Source organism: Cynara cardunculus (genome assembly GCF_001531365.2).
Source record: "Cynara cardunculus var. scolymus isolate 2C chromosome LG 17, CcrdV1, whole genome shotgun sequence".
NCBI lineage: Eukaryota > Viridiplantae > Streptophyta > Magnoliopsida > Asterales > Asteraceae > Cynara > Cynara cardunculus.
Window position 1 is genome coordinate 36744763 of NC_037544.1, and position 16909 is coordinate 36761671.

The 16909-nt window shown below is 32.3% G+C and overlaps 1 protein-coding gene and 1 long non-coding RNA gene across 2 annotated transcripts; both read left to right on the forward strand.

Moving 5' to 3' along the window:
* On the forward strand, window positions 1-781 carry LOC112501107. The gene is made up of 2 exons (XR_003067416.1): window positions 1-91; window positions 271-781. It is a non-coding gene; the product is annotated as an uncharacterized LOC112501107 (long non-coding RNA).
* Window positions 782-9233: 8452 nt separating this feature from the next.
* Window positions 9234-15487, forward strand: LOC112500932 (probable protein phosphatase 2C 6). Its single transcript, XM_025104550.1, has 4 exons — window positions 9234-9679; window positions 13539-13826; window positions 14159-14264; window positions 14865-15487. Exons 1-4 carry the CDS (start codon window positions 9239-9241, stop codon window positions 15170-15172), a joined length of 1143 nt encoding a protein of 380 aa, XP_024960318.1. The 5' UTR covers window positions 9234-9238; the 3' UTR covers window positions 15173-15487.
* The last annotated feature ends 1422 nt before the right edge of the window (window positions 15488-16909 follow it).

Genomic DNA, 16909 nt, shown 5'->3' on the forward strand with positions numbered 1-16909 from the left:
TTTTGTTGGGTTGTCTTATCTTAGGGACGACGTGGTTGATAGCCTGTTTGCACTGAGATCTAGTCCACGAATCAACCAAGAACATCATTCGGTAAATTCATTTCTAATTCTATTTTGCCTCAACAGTCTGTTTTTAAGTTAAGCAGTACAGGCCTCGGCTGATCGTTTGTTTAATTACTACAGTATATATACATATATATATGTATGTATATAACCCTATCTTGGATTTCTTGGTTTTAATATCTATAATTCAAACAAATTAAAATGCAGATCGGGAAGAAGATGAAGACGAAGATGATTATAGTTTTTATATTGTTATCARTTTACGTAATTAACCCACATAACGTAAATGCGGTGGGTTTTGTTGGAGGTATCGTTCGTGGTATCATTAAACGTTGCCCAAGACTAAAATGCGATGAAGTTGTTGGGGCAGGGCATGATGTTTATAAGGCGGTTACGAGTCCTCCACCTCCTATTCGATTTCATGCTTGTAATCTTCCTTGTGCTCGTTCTAATCCCCCTACTCTTGCTTGTCTCCATGCTTGTCGTCGCTTTTTTCATCACCCTTAAGCAAAAGATCGTGTGAGAAGAAAAGTTAAAATGAGAAGCGTAAGAAAGGATCCGGACTCTTGATCACCTTTAATCTCAAACTCACCTATGAGTTTGTGGTTTGTTTTTTTATGTATAATTATTACATGGAAAAATTGTTGTATGTGGTACTATCTTTCTGTATTTGTGGCATGGAATCTATAAAATTTTGTTGTTTATTTCTTGTGTTGAATAAATTGTCTTAATAAGTTGTTACGTTGTTTATTTTGTTTTTTGGGTAACCAATGGGTTTCTGGGCGAGTTTACACGTAGCAATTAATCCCCCAAGAGATAACGAATTGCTTGAAATCATTGCAAATGAACCATCATGGTTATAAGGGATTTGGCAGCTCTTTTATTCGAACCAGGRTAGATGAGATTTTTCGCTGCATCTCCTGAGGCTTAACCAGTGTACCACAASCCAAGTGGTTATTATTTTATCTTTTCATTGAACTCATGTTCTTGTGTTATGGTTCAACAACAAATTATAAAAGGATTATCACAAGTAATTTGTCTGGTATGCACATGTGCATAACAAACACACCACAAAACATGTTCAATTACTTGTATTCATACGTGTATATCGTACGGATGAATGGTTATTAAAGTGTTTTTCAGTTTTTCAGTTTTCCATTTTTGGAATTTTCCACTGAATCTCGTCCGTATAAATCGACATGTTGTATGAACCCATTGATTGAGTCGAAGATTTTAGAGCCCTAAAATCAAAATACTGTGAAAAAACAATAATTGAGATATCAACTGTGAGACGGGTATACATATGATAGAAAGTGAACAATAATTTGATTACTTATATTTAAAACTGATGTTTTTTCAACGTTGACAAGGAAAATGTCATTGATACAAGATACTGAAGACCCGTCAAGTTTACTTTTTGAATCAGCAAAAATCATTGTTCCATTATTTTTTTAAATTACGTAGAATTTGTTCATTTGATGGATATGTTTTTTTTTATTGTAAAAAAGAATCAAGATGAGAATGGGATCGAATGAGAGGGTTTTTTTAAGTATATAATATTTATATACGACAAATAAAACAAATAAATCCACACACCCTCCTCACTTTTTTGTGAGGTTTGAGTCTCTTACCTCCTCGGAAGTCAAAGACTCACATACTGTTAGGCGAAAGACCCTTTGGTGGCTTGGATGAGGTTGGATTGGGGGGGAAGGGGAATTTGTGTTTGGGGCAGAGAGGCTAGTTGCAAGACGATCGTTGAATTCACGTTTCTGTGGAATTTTCTATTTTGAACACAAATTCCTTTAAAAAAAATTAATCGATCTTTTGGTAGCGTCCGATATCAACCTTCAATGAAAATCGAATTGTCTTCCTACACGTTTTTCACTTTTGTCAACCAAATCCTTCTCTCTCTCTCTATATATATATATATAGAGAGAGAGAGAGAGAGAGGAACGTTCAAATAAAAACTTGCCCCATTTATGTAAACCGTGTAAACCAATCTCATCCATCCATTTTCTTGATCAATGACTAAGATTAGTTTATTTTATTTTAAGAAATTAAAAAATAAAAAATATTAATATTTTATTTTATTTCAATACTAAGGGCAAAATTGGTAAACAAAAATAAACCATTTTATAATGAAACCTTTTCACATTGAAACAATTTTATGAACATTAATTTCATAAAGAACAAAATATAATATGCACTCGTTTCATCATACATTTATTTCATAAAGAACATAATACATTATGCACCCGTTTCATTTTCATCCTACCAACTAAACGGATCAACTTCAATCACAAAGCAACATGGAKCACCATGAAACTAGATCATGAATCATGAATCAATTAGAACATCAACATTTTTACCATCATGAACCTATTTCATTAACATGTAAAATATGCCTAAAAGAAACAAATAAATCATTTTACAATGAAAYTTTTTCACATTGAAACAGTTTCATGAACATGGATGATTTTTTTCCTCCAACCTTAAATCAAGATTTCATTCCATAAGAAGCTAGAATCTTCATACCACGTTTCCAGACTCATTGGATAACAAAAAATTAAAATCTAGTTTTTAATATTATAATATAATAAAAAATTTAAATGTTACCATTTATATAATTTCCATTATTAAATTTCTTTATTTAATATTTATTAATAACTTTCTTATTTATCAAAAAAATATGAAAAATGACCGAAATACCCTTATTGATTAAATTTAATTATAAAAAAAATAAAATTTTCCTATTGGTCGAAATTGGTTTATACGGTTTCTTAGAATTGCATGGTTTTCATTTGAACATGCCCTTATATATATATATATATAAGTCTAATCAAATGAGAATTTGATAGTATATGGTAACTGTGAGATCTAATATAAACCAATTAATTTACATAATTAATGTTATTTATTAAAATAAAACAAGGGGTAAATTAATAAATTGTGTTGATTATTCAATTTATTTTAATTAGTTTAATATTACAATTGTTTTAATTAGTTTAATTATTTTAATATATGTATATATACACAAACACACAGAAACACATGAACCAAATCCGATGGCCTTCTCTGGCTCCCATCACCACTTCAGTGACCTTCTTCGGTTATTTTATCTGATCAAGACGCCGTCTCCGATGATCGACTACTAAACATCCACTTGTGACAATGATACACAAATTAATCAGTTTTTTATGAAACAAGTGATTGATTGGTCGTTGTCGCAAAGTGAAGTGTAGATTCCAACGTGGCAAGAAAGACAAGACTCTCTCTTCTTCTTCTTTCTTTTTTTTTAATTTTTATTTATTTTTATTTTTTCTTTTACCTAACGTACTTAGGAGTAAATTCCATTTAAAATTAATTGTAAAATAATTTTTATAAATAAAATAAAATAAATAATTATTAAAAGAAAACAATTATACCATAATAATATTGTATTACGTATAATCTGTAACGAACGGGTTTCTTACGTATTTTTTAATCATAAAATTTTGATACATGTTCACGAGAACAATTAATAATGACCACTATTTAAATGATTCTGATTCATATCGAACCGTCAGTTAATCAAAACTCATAATGATTATTGTTAACGATTTGACAATGTAAATGACAACGGCAAGAATTTGCACACGGAACTCTACTTATTTGTGTTAAATACGGGATTGAAATGAAAGTTACAGATGACAGTTGTAATCGATTTATTAAAAGACTGTTTTTGTCCATAAATCACTTGTATCCATCAAATCATATATATATATATATATATATATATATATATATATATATACTATATTATAAAGTATTTGATAAAAACTCTTAAAAACCATTTTTTGTACATGAAAATATTGTTTATTGATGCATATTACTTAAAATTCAAGATTACAAGTAAATTATGTGTAAGTGCAACTTATTAAAGCTTTATGTTTGAATTCATGTAACTAACTGCAGGCAAACATAATCAAATAGAAGATAAACATCTCATTTTAAATATAAAAAATCTAAAATATAATTAAGATAATCATTAAGTTATCAAAATATTTAATTATTATCTTTATAAAAAATTATATTACTAACAAAAAAATGATTTAAAAAAATACAAAAAAATAAAAGAAATTTTAAATATTCAGTTTGGATATTTTTTTTTAATTTTTTTACGATATATCTTCATATTTATATTTTATTCAAAAGTTACCATTTTCTTAAAATTACATAAAACCGTATTATAACATCAATCGAGATAAAATAAATAAAACAAAACATTAAAATCAAGATGTATCTCCCTACACTTTGCGAGACTGCAAGTACCCTTCTATTATAAAGTATTTGGCAAAAACTCTTAAAAATTATTTTTTATGCACGAGCTACTGTTTATTGATACATATTAATTAAAATTCAAGATTACAAGTAAATTATGCATAGATACAACTTATTAAATCTTCAAGTTTTAATTCGTGTAACTAGCCACAGATAAACATAATCAAATACGGGATAAACATATAATTTTAAGTATAAAAAATCTAAAATATAATCAGGATAATTATTGAGTTTTAACAAAATACTTAATTATTATTTTTTATTAAAAAACATATTATTAAATCTAAATTAAATTACTTCGTTACATAAAGTTAAATAATAATAAAGATTTTGAATTAAAAAAATTATAAAAAAAAACAATTTTTAAATAGTTAATTTAATACTAATATCAATATATATATATATATATATATATATTAATTTGTATTCAAAAATAAAAAAGCATTATCGTATTTCTTAAAACCACATAAACCGTATTATATCGACATAGATAAATAATAAAACAAAACATTGAGATTGATATATACTTCGATGCATTGACACGAATACCTTTCTAGTATATATATTAAAGGAAAAACTCAATAGTGCTTACATGACATCTTCTAACATTACATTCCTCATTTCTCTTTTTTCTAATTTTTTTGATTTTTTTTAAATGCCGAATATAAGAAAAAGACCATTTTGTCCCTATATAATATGTGGTTCATTATGCATTACTTTTTTTTTGATAAATTTACATACATCTTGAACCCCCAACTCTCCATATGCCCATGATAAGCAAAACGTGGAGTTGCTTAATCAATAAATTTATGATAGAAATAAATAAAAGAATAGTTAATTTGATACTAATATTGATATATATATATTTTTTTAAATTTTATAATATTTTCAAATTTATATTTATTTAAAAATAAAAACATTATTGCTTTCTCAAAACCACGGAAAACCGTATTGTAACGAAACATTAAAATCGAAATATCTCGATATATTATACGAGTACCCTTCTAATATTTAAAAAAGTAAACGGTGGTTTACCTCGAAAACCAGATCCAAAAAAAGCCTGCATACGTAACGGTTTTTTATGTAATAAATGAAGAAAATTGATCAAATTCATAATAACTGACATACTTTAGGGACCAAATCTGTAATTTACTCTTTTTCATATAATTGACCATGAGGTATTAGAAAATTAAGATAGCTAAAAGTCAAGTTGGGTCTGCTAACGAGACACGTAGCTCGTAATTATGACACCTGACCCACGGCTGGGCCCCATCTTAATGACCCTTTCCAATAAAGCTGTTGTCTTAATAAAAAAAAACCTATTTAATTCATGAGATCTTAATTGTTTTAACTGTTGCCTGTTTTTTAAAAAATGCATATTATTTGATATAAAGTTTATAAGTTGATATGTATGATATGAAATGATTTTTATTTATATAAATTATGAACTTATTAAGTTTTATAAACTGACTATAATATACATTTTAGAAATAAAAGATTCAAGATTAGACAAAAAAAACACATGTAACAATCATTTAATTGTCTATTTTTTCCGGATATTAATTCTTAAAAACTATTTTTTATACACAAAGTACTGTTTATTGATGCATATTACTTAAAATTTAAAATTATAAGTAAATAATGCATAAATACATACAACTTATTAAATCTTCGTGTTTGAATTCGTGTAACTAACTGCAGATAAACATAATCAAATACTGGATAAACATTTTATTTTAAATATAAAAAATCAAAAATATAATTAGGATAACATTATGTTACAACAAAATACTTAATTATTATCTTTATAAAAAATTATATTATTAAATCAAAAAATTATTTCGTTATTAAAGTTAAATTAAATTATAATAGAAAAAATTGAAGTAAAGAAATTACGCAATAAAACAAAAACTTTTAAATAGTTAATTTCATACTAATATCAATATTTTTAAAATAAAAAATTAAGATATCTTCAAATTTATATTTTTAAAAACATTATCGTTTTTCTCAAAATAATATTAAACAATATTATAACATCGATAGAATACAGAATAAAACGAAACATTAAAATTAAAATGTATCTCACTACATTGTACGAATACCCTTCTAGTTTTTAATAATATATTTGCTCAAAAAAAAATTACCTCCCACAATTTTATAGTTGATTTATTAATAAAAAATGTGGTCGACTAATTTGTTTTTATAGTTTCATTATTTTACACCGAAAGAAGATCAAATAAATCAAAGGTGGGTCCCATTGAGGATGACGTGTGCCACTACACATCAAAAGCGTGAAACGTATTGGTGGATGGGTGAGGGTGCATGTACGTTACTGTAGGACGGTGTTTTATATTAGGAAACCTCAAAACGACAAAGTCAATGGAGGTCGACCCTCCAATTGTGGCGAAGCCTGATTGGTCGAACAGTGATTCCTCACCGAAATCTGACGCGTGTTGAACTATGCGTTAATTACCAAAACATTCCTTATAGTTTCATAAATTACAAAGTTGTCACCAAGTTTAAGAATTATTATGAAATTGACCAAATGTATGTTAGTGGTTCTAGATTTTTTTACAGGACAATAACATGTTAGGATTTTGGTTTTCTAGAGTTCTAAAATTCGTTTTATTCAATTTGGACTTTAATTGAAATAGAGATGGAACTGGGTTTTCGACTTAGTTTTAGACCTTAAATATCTTGGTGTAAATCTCGAATAGGTTCAAACAGTCGTGATCCCATGAGGGTGAGCTAACATCAAAAACCCGTCCTCAATTACGAAGATCAAGTTGATGAGTCGTGCGATGGAAAGCCTTCCTGCACGGTTCGGAACCGTGTAGGAGTCTTTCAACTCACACGACTCTTAAGTGATAAAAGAAAGAAGATTGAAGGAGAGTTGCCTTCGCGTAGTGAAACTGCTTCCGCCCATTTGGTGAAGTTAGCTTTTTTAGCTTTATAGTATAAATAAGAGAACAGTGAAGCGTAGAAGTCTGCTAAACGCCCACTTTCCTACAGCCGCAGGTTCCCCTATGACTTCGTCTTCCGCTCATAAGTAAGGCGACTGATGTTGATTTATGAAGGCGGATATTGGATAACTAAAGTTAAGGGTACTCAAGCATTTCAGATTCAAATCATTCAAAATTTATTTTGCATCGGGTGTATCAAATGTTTGAGTATTACTGTATCTTATTTTGATTTGATGTATTCATAGTCGATAATTACTTCATCACATTAACTTTTTGCATTTTCATACATATTATAATACGTGTTGTTTCATAAGAAAATGTTGTTTCACATATGAAAAAAATATCATATAAAAACTGGTGTTTCATATGCAAAATAACACAGGAGTTTAGATATTTTACAGTGTAGTGTTGTTTTCAGATATTTTACAATGCAGTGTTCTTTAACATGTGAAAGAACACATTTTTTACAAAGTTTATAATGTGGTATCGTTTAGTATGTGAAACTGACATCGGATTTTTACAGTTGTTTTACTCCGAATTTGTTGCTGTGCAATAGGAAAAAGCATCTAATCGGAAACAAAAACATTATACTGACTTGTATTTCATTTGGTAAAAGTTATATATTCTTCCAAATTTGTCGTCCAACACAATCGACCAGTTTATTTAAACCAAGAAAGTATTTAATATACATAATATTCTAATTCTCTCGAAAATAGAAACTAATAGAAAAAAGACCCTAAGATCTTCTGACTTTGCTATCGTATCCTTCGAGATCCTCTTTGTTCCTTTTTGAAAATCTTCTCGATGTCAGCTAGCGGACGCAAGCAGAGTGGGACCTTCTCCGATAGTATCTTTCGTCATAATATTGAAAGTTTCCCCGCCAGATGCTTTGTTAATTTAGAGTTGATATCAAGATGAAAGGGAAAGACAATAAGAAACATTCAAGATAAAGACTAGAAGAAGGGGCTTTCTTAGAAGAATTCCCACTTGGACTGGTAGTGAGAACCCGATCTCCATAAGCTAATTGGCAAGGTTCAACTTGACCGGAGCGGATCGCAACTCAAGCACAACTAGAGTTCACTCACCCACGTGCCCAATACTAATGAACTGGCTTTATCTCAAGGGAAATTATAGAACCATGAGTGGTGTAGCCTCCCACGTGACTGCACGTGTGCGACGTGAATCTTGAAACCACCACAACTGCAACTCCTTCTATTGGTTGATCACTCCAGGCCATGTCACTCCCTTGTTCCTCCCTGCACACTTCTTCGACCTCCGAGTAACCCTTTTTTCCCTTCCACATGTTCTGCTATCAACTTAAGTGGCACCACTGTTTTGGCAAGAATCTCGCCTACGGAGCTGCTGGTTAAAAGAGATTTTTTAGAAACACCACCATCACTAAACTCGAATAAAGACAACGCCACCCAAAACCATTCCTGATGTTTTCGAACCAAAATGAACTAGAGAAGTCGTCGAAACAAACTAAAGAACTTTAGTTCAGTTATGTAGGGTTTCAGACTATGCAAATTTACATCTGAAGTCGTCAAGACAAACCAAAACGGACCACACATACCAACTTGGTTTGCTTCAGTTCCGTTGTATCGTTTAAGTTTTAAACTTATGTTTTACCTAATAAACCAAGGATGACATTCGTAATTATCTTAAACACCAAGGGTAATTTATGTAATTAATTCTAATTAAGGTTAAGGAAACGACTCTTCCATATTTGTGTTCTCACATCTGTATGGGAGATGATTGCGTGTGTCCTCCCTTCATGTACCTCTTACACGTGTCATCATCGCAGTATCACTTTCGTCTTCGTTTTATTTCATACAACTATCATTCTCCATTAACACACACATCTGATTTATCGTGTGTTTTGAAGAACGCCAATGGAGTCTGAAGATGGAGATTCCAACCGAGTTGACTCGTCTGATTTATCGTCAACGAGTTCAACGGTATCGTCTATATTCGGAAGCAGCGATGTTGACTTTTCTAGCAGTTTCTCCATAACCAGCAGCTCCTCCGGCGAGATTCTGGCGGCGGCGGTGGTGCCACTTAAGTTGATGGCGGAGGTGCAACCGGCAGAAGGCGGCGGAGGCGGAACGAGGAGGTTGAAGAAGTGTGTAGGGAGGAGTAAGGGAGTGACTTGGGGATTTAAATCGGTGATCGGACGGCGGAAGGAGATGGAAGATGCGGTGGCGGTGGTTCCTGGATTCATGTCAGGCACGTGCGATCACGTGGGAGGGTGTACAACTCCTGGTTCTAGAACCTCCCTTGAGATCTCGCCGATTCATTTCTTCGGTGTTTATGATGGCCATGGCGGATCGCAAGTAAGCTTCCATATCCATCCTAATTTTCGGTTTTCAATTCAAATTATTTTATTGTGCAAATGTTAAAGAAAGATTCAAAATCCTTTAAAACCAGAATAATTATTTGGATGAAAGTAAAAATCTACCAACATTTCATAATTATTAATTTCGATTGAAATAACACACGTATAGGGCTGGGTTCACGTGATACCAGCCTCTTTGTGAGATCAGTGCACCACTTTTTATAGCAAAACGTTGTGAAGGTAAAAAAAATCGTTCACATCAAAAACACTATGTTGTAGAACGTTTTGCTATGAAGTTTTAAGCATAAATAATATCACAAGTCTCATAAAAACAAATTATTTTTATATGATCCTAAGTGTATATATATATATATATATATATATATATATATATGTATGTATATTTTCACATACATAACCTATCACTAGACTTTAGTGTGTTCAAATCTACGAAAATTGAAATTAAAATTTAGGATCATCGTGATATTTTCGTACATGTAACAAGACTCTCGATCAACTACAATACAACAAAAAACAAGTTAATTCGATACATTATATTAAAATATTACACAGTAAAACAATAAAAATATATATTAGATATATTTGAATAAAACCATTCTTTTAACTTATGCCAAAAGTCAAACTTGAAAATTGTCAAATAATAATAAAAGCTTAAAATTGATTATAGTTGAGGTTCAATAAAATTTTAAAGATCTCCTTTCATGTCTTAAGAATGATTTAACAGTTAAGGAATGGTTTGGTATAAAATGGTTAAGAGAATCAGAATTATTAAGTGTTGAATGAAATAAGGTTGTTTGGTAACCGTTCTATGAATAACAACAAATTATCATTTATAAATATTTAAAAAAATTGTAATTTATATTTACGGATACTTTTCAAAAAGAGAAAATTGAATAAGGAATCATTTTTGCCAGCTATGGGATTTGTGACACGTAGCATGTTTGGACTGGTCAACATCAATATCAATAGTACTTATCATTCTTCTTTGTTTTTAGCACACGTGTTTGGCGTTTCTCTTCCAAAATAATAACTAAAATTCATGATTATAAATAATTACACATATTATTTGAAGAGGTTAAAATTCAAATCTCATTAAAAATAAAAACTGTACATTGTTATCTGGCATATAGGGCTGTAAACGAACCGAACGAACACGAACGGATGCTTGTTTATGTTCGTTCGTTTAACTTAACCGAACAAACGAACGAACACAAACGGTAAACGAACGAACACGAACGGTAAACGAACGAAAATCTTTGTGTTCGTGTTCGTTCATTTAGAAATCAGATGTGTTCGTGTTCGTTTATGTTCGTTCGTTAACATGCTAAACGAACGGGCTAAACGAACATAAATAAATATTATTTGAATTCAAAGGAAGTAAACAAAAGATTATATATTAAATTTAATTTATAAACGCATATATTAAATTTAATATATAAACGAACGAATATAAACGAACGGTAAATGAACGAACGTTCATGAACATAAATGAACGAACGAGACTCTTGAACGAGACTCTTGTTCATGTTCGTTCATTTAACTAAATGAACAAAAAAATTTGTTCATGTCCGTTCATTTATTAAATAAACGAATATAAACGAACTTCCCGCCGAATGGTTCACGAACGGTTCGCTGAACATTCGGTTCGTTTACAGCCCTACTGGCATATATATATATATATATACACACACACACACAAACATTCATCATGAATGATGCATTATTCATGATGAATAACTAATAAAGGTGTGCAACAATGTCGCGCTCTCTTTTATCTCCTGAATAAGGATTCAAATGAAAATACTTGCATTTTAAGATAATTGGAGAACATAACTTCTTTAAACAAGATTCCTATTTATCGTTGAGTTTGATTGACTAGAAGATTGTTCACAAGATGACTATCAAATCTAATCAATTATACTAGTTGTTCACAACAGCAAAGGATCGTGTGAAAAAAAGAGTTAATGTGAGAAGCGTAAGAAGGGATCTGGACCCTTGGTCATCTTTAATTTCAAGCCCACCAATGAATCGCGTTTGATACGAAGATCGATCCGATGCATCTATCTAATGTGCATCCAAGGATGAAGATCCCTTATTACATTTTAACTCTCATTCTCACCGAAACCTAACATTGTTCACAACATGAATAACCAAATCTAATCAATTATACAAATTGTTCATAACATCAATAACCAAATTTAATCCAATATACAAATTGTTCACATATGAACCCCCACACACATAACTCATAAATTGTACTTTTGTTTAAATATTAAAGATTTTATTTATATAAAATTGCAAAAAAAACATTTGTTTTATTAATAACCATTGTTTAAGATACTTTAGTTGTTTATATTGGTCCTCACGATTATCGTAAAATACTAGGTTATCACATGAAAAACCATATATATATATATATATATATATATATATATATATATAGGGTATATTTCAAATGTCATTATGTTCATTTGTACAACCAATGCAACCCAATTAATTGAAATATTTATAGAAATGATGTGAGTTCATTTATTATGATTTGTATATTTATAAAAGATGAATATGGTTCATTAATTATGATCAATACTTTATATTAGGAAACGATCAAAACTTTTATGAAATCACATATTCATCAAATTAAATGGACGATTGAGATTGGGTTGTATTGGTTGTACAAATGTAAAGGGTTGTATAATAACCCACCTATATATATATATATATATATATATATATGGAAGAGTTTAAATGAGAACACCTTCATTTTATGAAAATGCGAGAACACCGACCCTTTATTATAGTGAATCACATGTGATACCCATGCGATAATGAATCATACACGGGCGTCAAAGGCCAAGCCGCCCACACACCACCAGAGTATTATCACATGTGATTTTATATAATAAAAAGTGTTCTTGCATTTTAATAAAATAAAAGTGTTCTCGTTTGAACCTCCCCCACATACATATACATACACATACATATATATATGTACATATACATACACATACACATACACACACATCTACTTCATAATTCTACACTTTATTTACAACATCTACTTTTTTTAATTATTATATTACCCGTAACAATCGCTTTCGACATCCAACTTTGAGAGTTTATTTGTCCTCTATCGGATCTCAAAATCTCTACTGTATGTATCTACTCCTACTGCTACTATTCATGACACCAAATCGTACAGTATTTGGTGTCCCATCAGTTATAGGGGCCGCTTACCAATCACTTACTAGGTAAGTGCTTACTGACGAGACTCGATACACTATCTTGCTTTATCATAACAATCACTTACTAGGTAAGTCTTTTACCCGCTAAACACTTATCAGGTAAGTGTCTTCTCGGTCATTGTTTTGCTTCTTACCGTATATGATTATCGGTCCTTGTCATGCTCACTTGTGGGGTAACAGTAATACTACTAAATGGAAGACTTTTACCAACACAATTTTTTTGGGAAATCTGTCGCTAAAAAGGGTGATTCGCCACAAAACCGTCACAATGGTGGGTAAATTGTTATTGGGAAACTCAAATCAGTGACAGATTAACCATTTACCGTTGGTATTTTCTTGAAAACTCGGATTTTAGCGGAACCATTGGTATTTTCTAGGTGATCGGAACTTTCCTTAGCTGATTTTTGTGATTAAAAGTCGTTTGTTTTGTAGTGTAACCGTTTACCCAGTAATACTTATTGGATCTCAAAAAAAAAAAATGATATGTGCATATGTAAATTGACATTCTATACTTTCACATTGTGATTTCAATTAGTAATGACAGTTTATTATGATCTCGTTTCGAACATCCGTTTTTACCGCCGATGTATTAAGGTGGCAAAATTTTGCGCCGAGCGAATGCACGAAGTAATAGCAGAAGAGTGGGATCAAGAAGCAGCCGACGGGTTTAAATGGCAGCAAAGGTGGGAAGCGGTGATGTCTAGTAGTTTCGAGAGGGCCGACAACGAAGTCCTTTCCGAGGCAGCAGCACCCGAAATAGTGGGATCGACCGCTGTTGCAGTCGTCTTATCGGGCTGCCAAATCATCGTATCCAACTGTGGGGACTCCCGAGCTGTGCTTTGCCGCGGCATGGAAACAATCCCTTTGACAGTTGATCAAAAGGTCTCTCAATATTCTCTTCACAATTGCTTTGGTTGAATTATATGTTAGACACATCACACCTTTCAATCACTACAAAACAAAGAGGCTTCACCGACATCTTTTTCTGTCGGTAATTTACGGATTTGTGGCGGGTCACCGACGGATTAACCATCACCGATGGATTTTTCTGTCTGCGATTTATTGTCTGCTTCCTTAAATTAAGTCCTATAAAGCGGTTTATTAGGACACTTAAACATTGTTGACGTCCTATAAATCCGATTTTGTTGTAGTCAGGGCATTTGTCGATGATTTGGAAGGTTAAAATAACTTCGTATTTCTTCTTACTTTTACAGCCCGATAGAGCGGACGAACTCCTGAGAATTGAAGAACAAGATGGGAAAGTCATAAATTGGAACGGTGCACGAGTATTTGGAGTTCTCGCCATGTCGAGAGCTATAGGTATCTCACGTTTCACTATTGTGTATGACGGTTAAAGAAATATTCATATGTGAATCAATGAAAAAAATCCATTTGAAGATACATGTGAACCCATATGAATAATTTGTTATGTCGGTTCACGTATATATCTTCAAATACATTTTTTCGGGGTTTTTCCAATTATTCACATATGAACCTTTCTTTCTCACGATATGTAGGCGTTTTTATTTCAATAGGGCCCTACTTGATAATAGAGCTGATCATCTGCGGGCTTTTGTCGGGCCTAACCTATCTTTCTTGTCCAACGGGCCTAACATATCAAACCCAAGCCCTTATTTGCGGGCTTGAAAACTTTTCCATACCCGTATTATAAATGGGCCAGTCTTATGAGTCATAATTAAGTGAAAGTTAATAAGTACTACAAATTTTCAATTGTTATAAAAATATTAACGGGCCGGGCTGCCCAAATTTTCTTTTGCATCGCAACAAGCGAGTCCGAGTCCGTCCATTTCTTCAAGAATAGTAGTCCAAGCCCGCTTTTCTAGCAGGCCGGACCCCCGTGAGCAACTCTACTCGATATGCTGATGAAACGATAATAGATTTCTTGCGTACTTTAATCAGGTGACCGCTACTTAAGACCATGGATCATACCCGTGCCGGAAATAACTTTCACAACAAGAACCGATGAGGATGAGTGTTTGATACTGGCAAGTGATGGATTGTGGGATGTGATGTCAAACAATGAGGTGGGTGAGGTAGCTCGTCGAGTTTTAAGACGTCGGCGTCGGTATGCTATCGACAACGAGTCACCGGCGGCACAAATCCTTGCTGACAGCCTGATAGAGATAGCCGTGGGAAGAAATAGCTCTGATAACATATCGGTGATTGTTGTTGATCTAAAGTCAAAGAAAAAGCAACAACGTACATGATCGAGAAGAATAGTTCGATATCTCGATAAAAGAATCCGATCAAACGGCAAGCTCGTACAAACCTGACTCGTAAACAAGATCATTCCTAACTTTTACTTGGTTTGATCCACGATCTATCGATCACAATGATGACATTGTTGTTGATGTTCTTGGTAAAAAAAACAAGTATCCGACTGATGTTTAACATGTTATTTTATTCTAGTTTTGAGTACTTTCCCGATCGTATTGCAACAATCATCGTGGCTCGAGGTTTGTGTCCGACTCCATGTTAAGCACGTGGCACGTAATGGCTGAATGCGCGAGCTAAATGCGCGACTTGTGTTACGTGATGTTGATTCATTCTTACATTTTTAATATCTTAATGTAGTTTTTATTATCATTGACTTATTGAGTAAAACAGATATCTTATTATAATTTGATAATTCTAAATTGGAATTATTATTACTTAATATCTATTAAATATATCAAAAACATATATTAGACTTGGTATCATGTGAGACCAAGGGTTTTTCGTGAGATCCGTAAGACCAATTCTCAACCATTGGATTAGATCTACAATCTGACAATCTGAACATTCATAAACGTCACGAGACTTCTCAATAATCATAAAATTGCCACCGTGCAACAGACCATTAGATCATTAGCTTATATAGTTGATCAATGAATAGAAATTGGTCTTGCGGGTTTCACGAAAAACCCTTGGTCTCACGAAAAACCCTTGGTCTCACGTGAACCCAACCCCATATATTATGTATATAATATTATATATGATATAGAGATTTACCGTCAAGAACTTGACTTTATATAACATTAGAAACTTTAATAAACCCAAACATAACTCGAAATGATCTTATGAGTAAGGATGTGTAGAAAGTCATATGATTCAATTATAACTGATTGTACATTAATTTTAGAATTTTTTAACCATAATAGAAGTTACGGTGGATTTGCAATGATATATCAAGTGTTTTTTGTTTCAATATTGTGTATCAACCAATTATAATTGATACATAAAATCATATACCATTTACCAAATCGGCCCAGCCTCGGACCGGCCAAGGATCGGTTATAGGACCGAAATCTGGGATCGGTTATAGGACCGAAATCTGGGACCGGTTATGGATTTGGGGTGTTTTGCCGGTCCGGGACCGGTTATGGCCCGGCCTGGCTAGGCCTGATTTAGAAAAATGTAGCTATGTATTTTAAATGTAGCCGTTATTGGCTGTTTTTTTGTATTTTTGTCTTCTAAACACTATATAGAAGTGTCTTGGTTGAAGAGTTTACATACCAAGTTCTCGATTCGCAAAAAATGCAAAAAGTTCACAATTCTCGGTTTCTCGCTAGATTTTGTAAGACAATGTAATTTTAATTATAATAAAACGCATTTTTAAAGTGTATTTGAGTGACCCAAGTACAAATTTTATAATATATTAATAATATATATCATTAAAAAAATTTAAAAATATTATTTTTTAATGACCGGTTACAATAAAGCTTAACCGGGCCCACCTTTTTCGATGGGGACGGGACCGGTTATGGCCGGATCTGTTGAGGCTTGGGACTAGAGGTGGCCAAAAATCGGTCCCGGGCCGGGCCATAATCGGTTACGGCCGGTCCCGATCAAGACAAAAACGTTCCATAACCGGTCCCGGTTCCGGTGAAATCCTCCATAACCGGTCAAGCTTACCGGTAACCGGTTAAGCCGTCCGGTCCCGGTTCCGATCCCATAACCGGTTA

What these genes read in the sequence shown, in the direction of transcription:
- LOC112500932 (XM_025104550.1), top strand. Translation starts at nt 9,239, where the DNA reads ATGGAGTCTGAAGATGGAGATTCCAACCGAGTTGACTCGTCTGATTTA. An exon ending in ATGGCCATGGCGGATCGCAA is followed by an intron (nt 9,680 to 13,538) that starts GTAAGCTTCCAT and finishes CGATGTATTAAG; the next exon opens with GTGGCAAAATTTTGCGCCGA. An exon ending in CGCCATGTCGAGAGCTATAG is followed by an intron (nt 14,265 to 14,864) that starts GTATCTCACGTT and finishes TACTTTAATCAG; the next exon opens with GTGACCGCTACTTAAGACCA.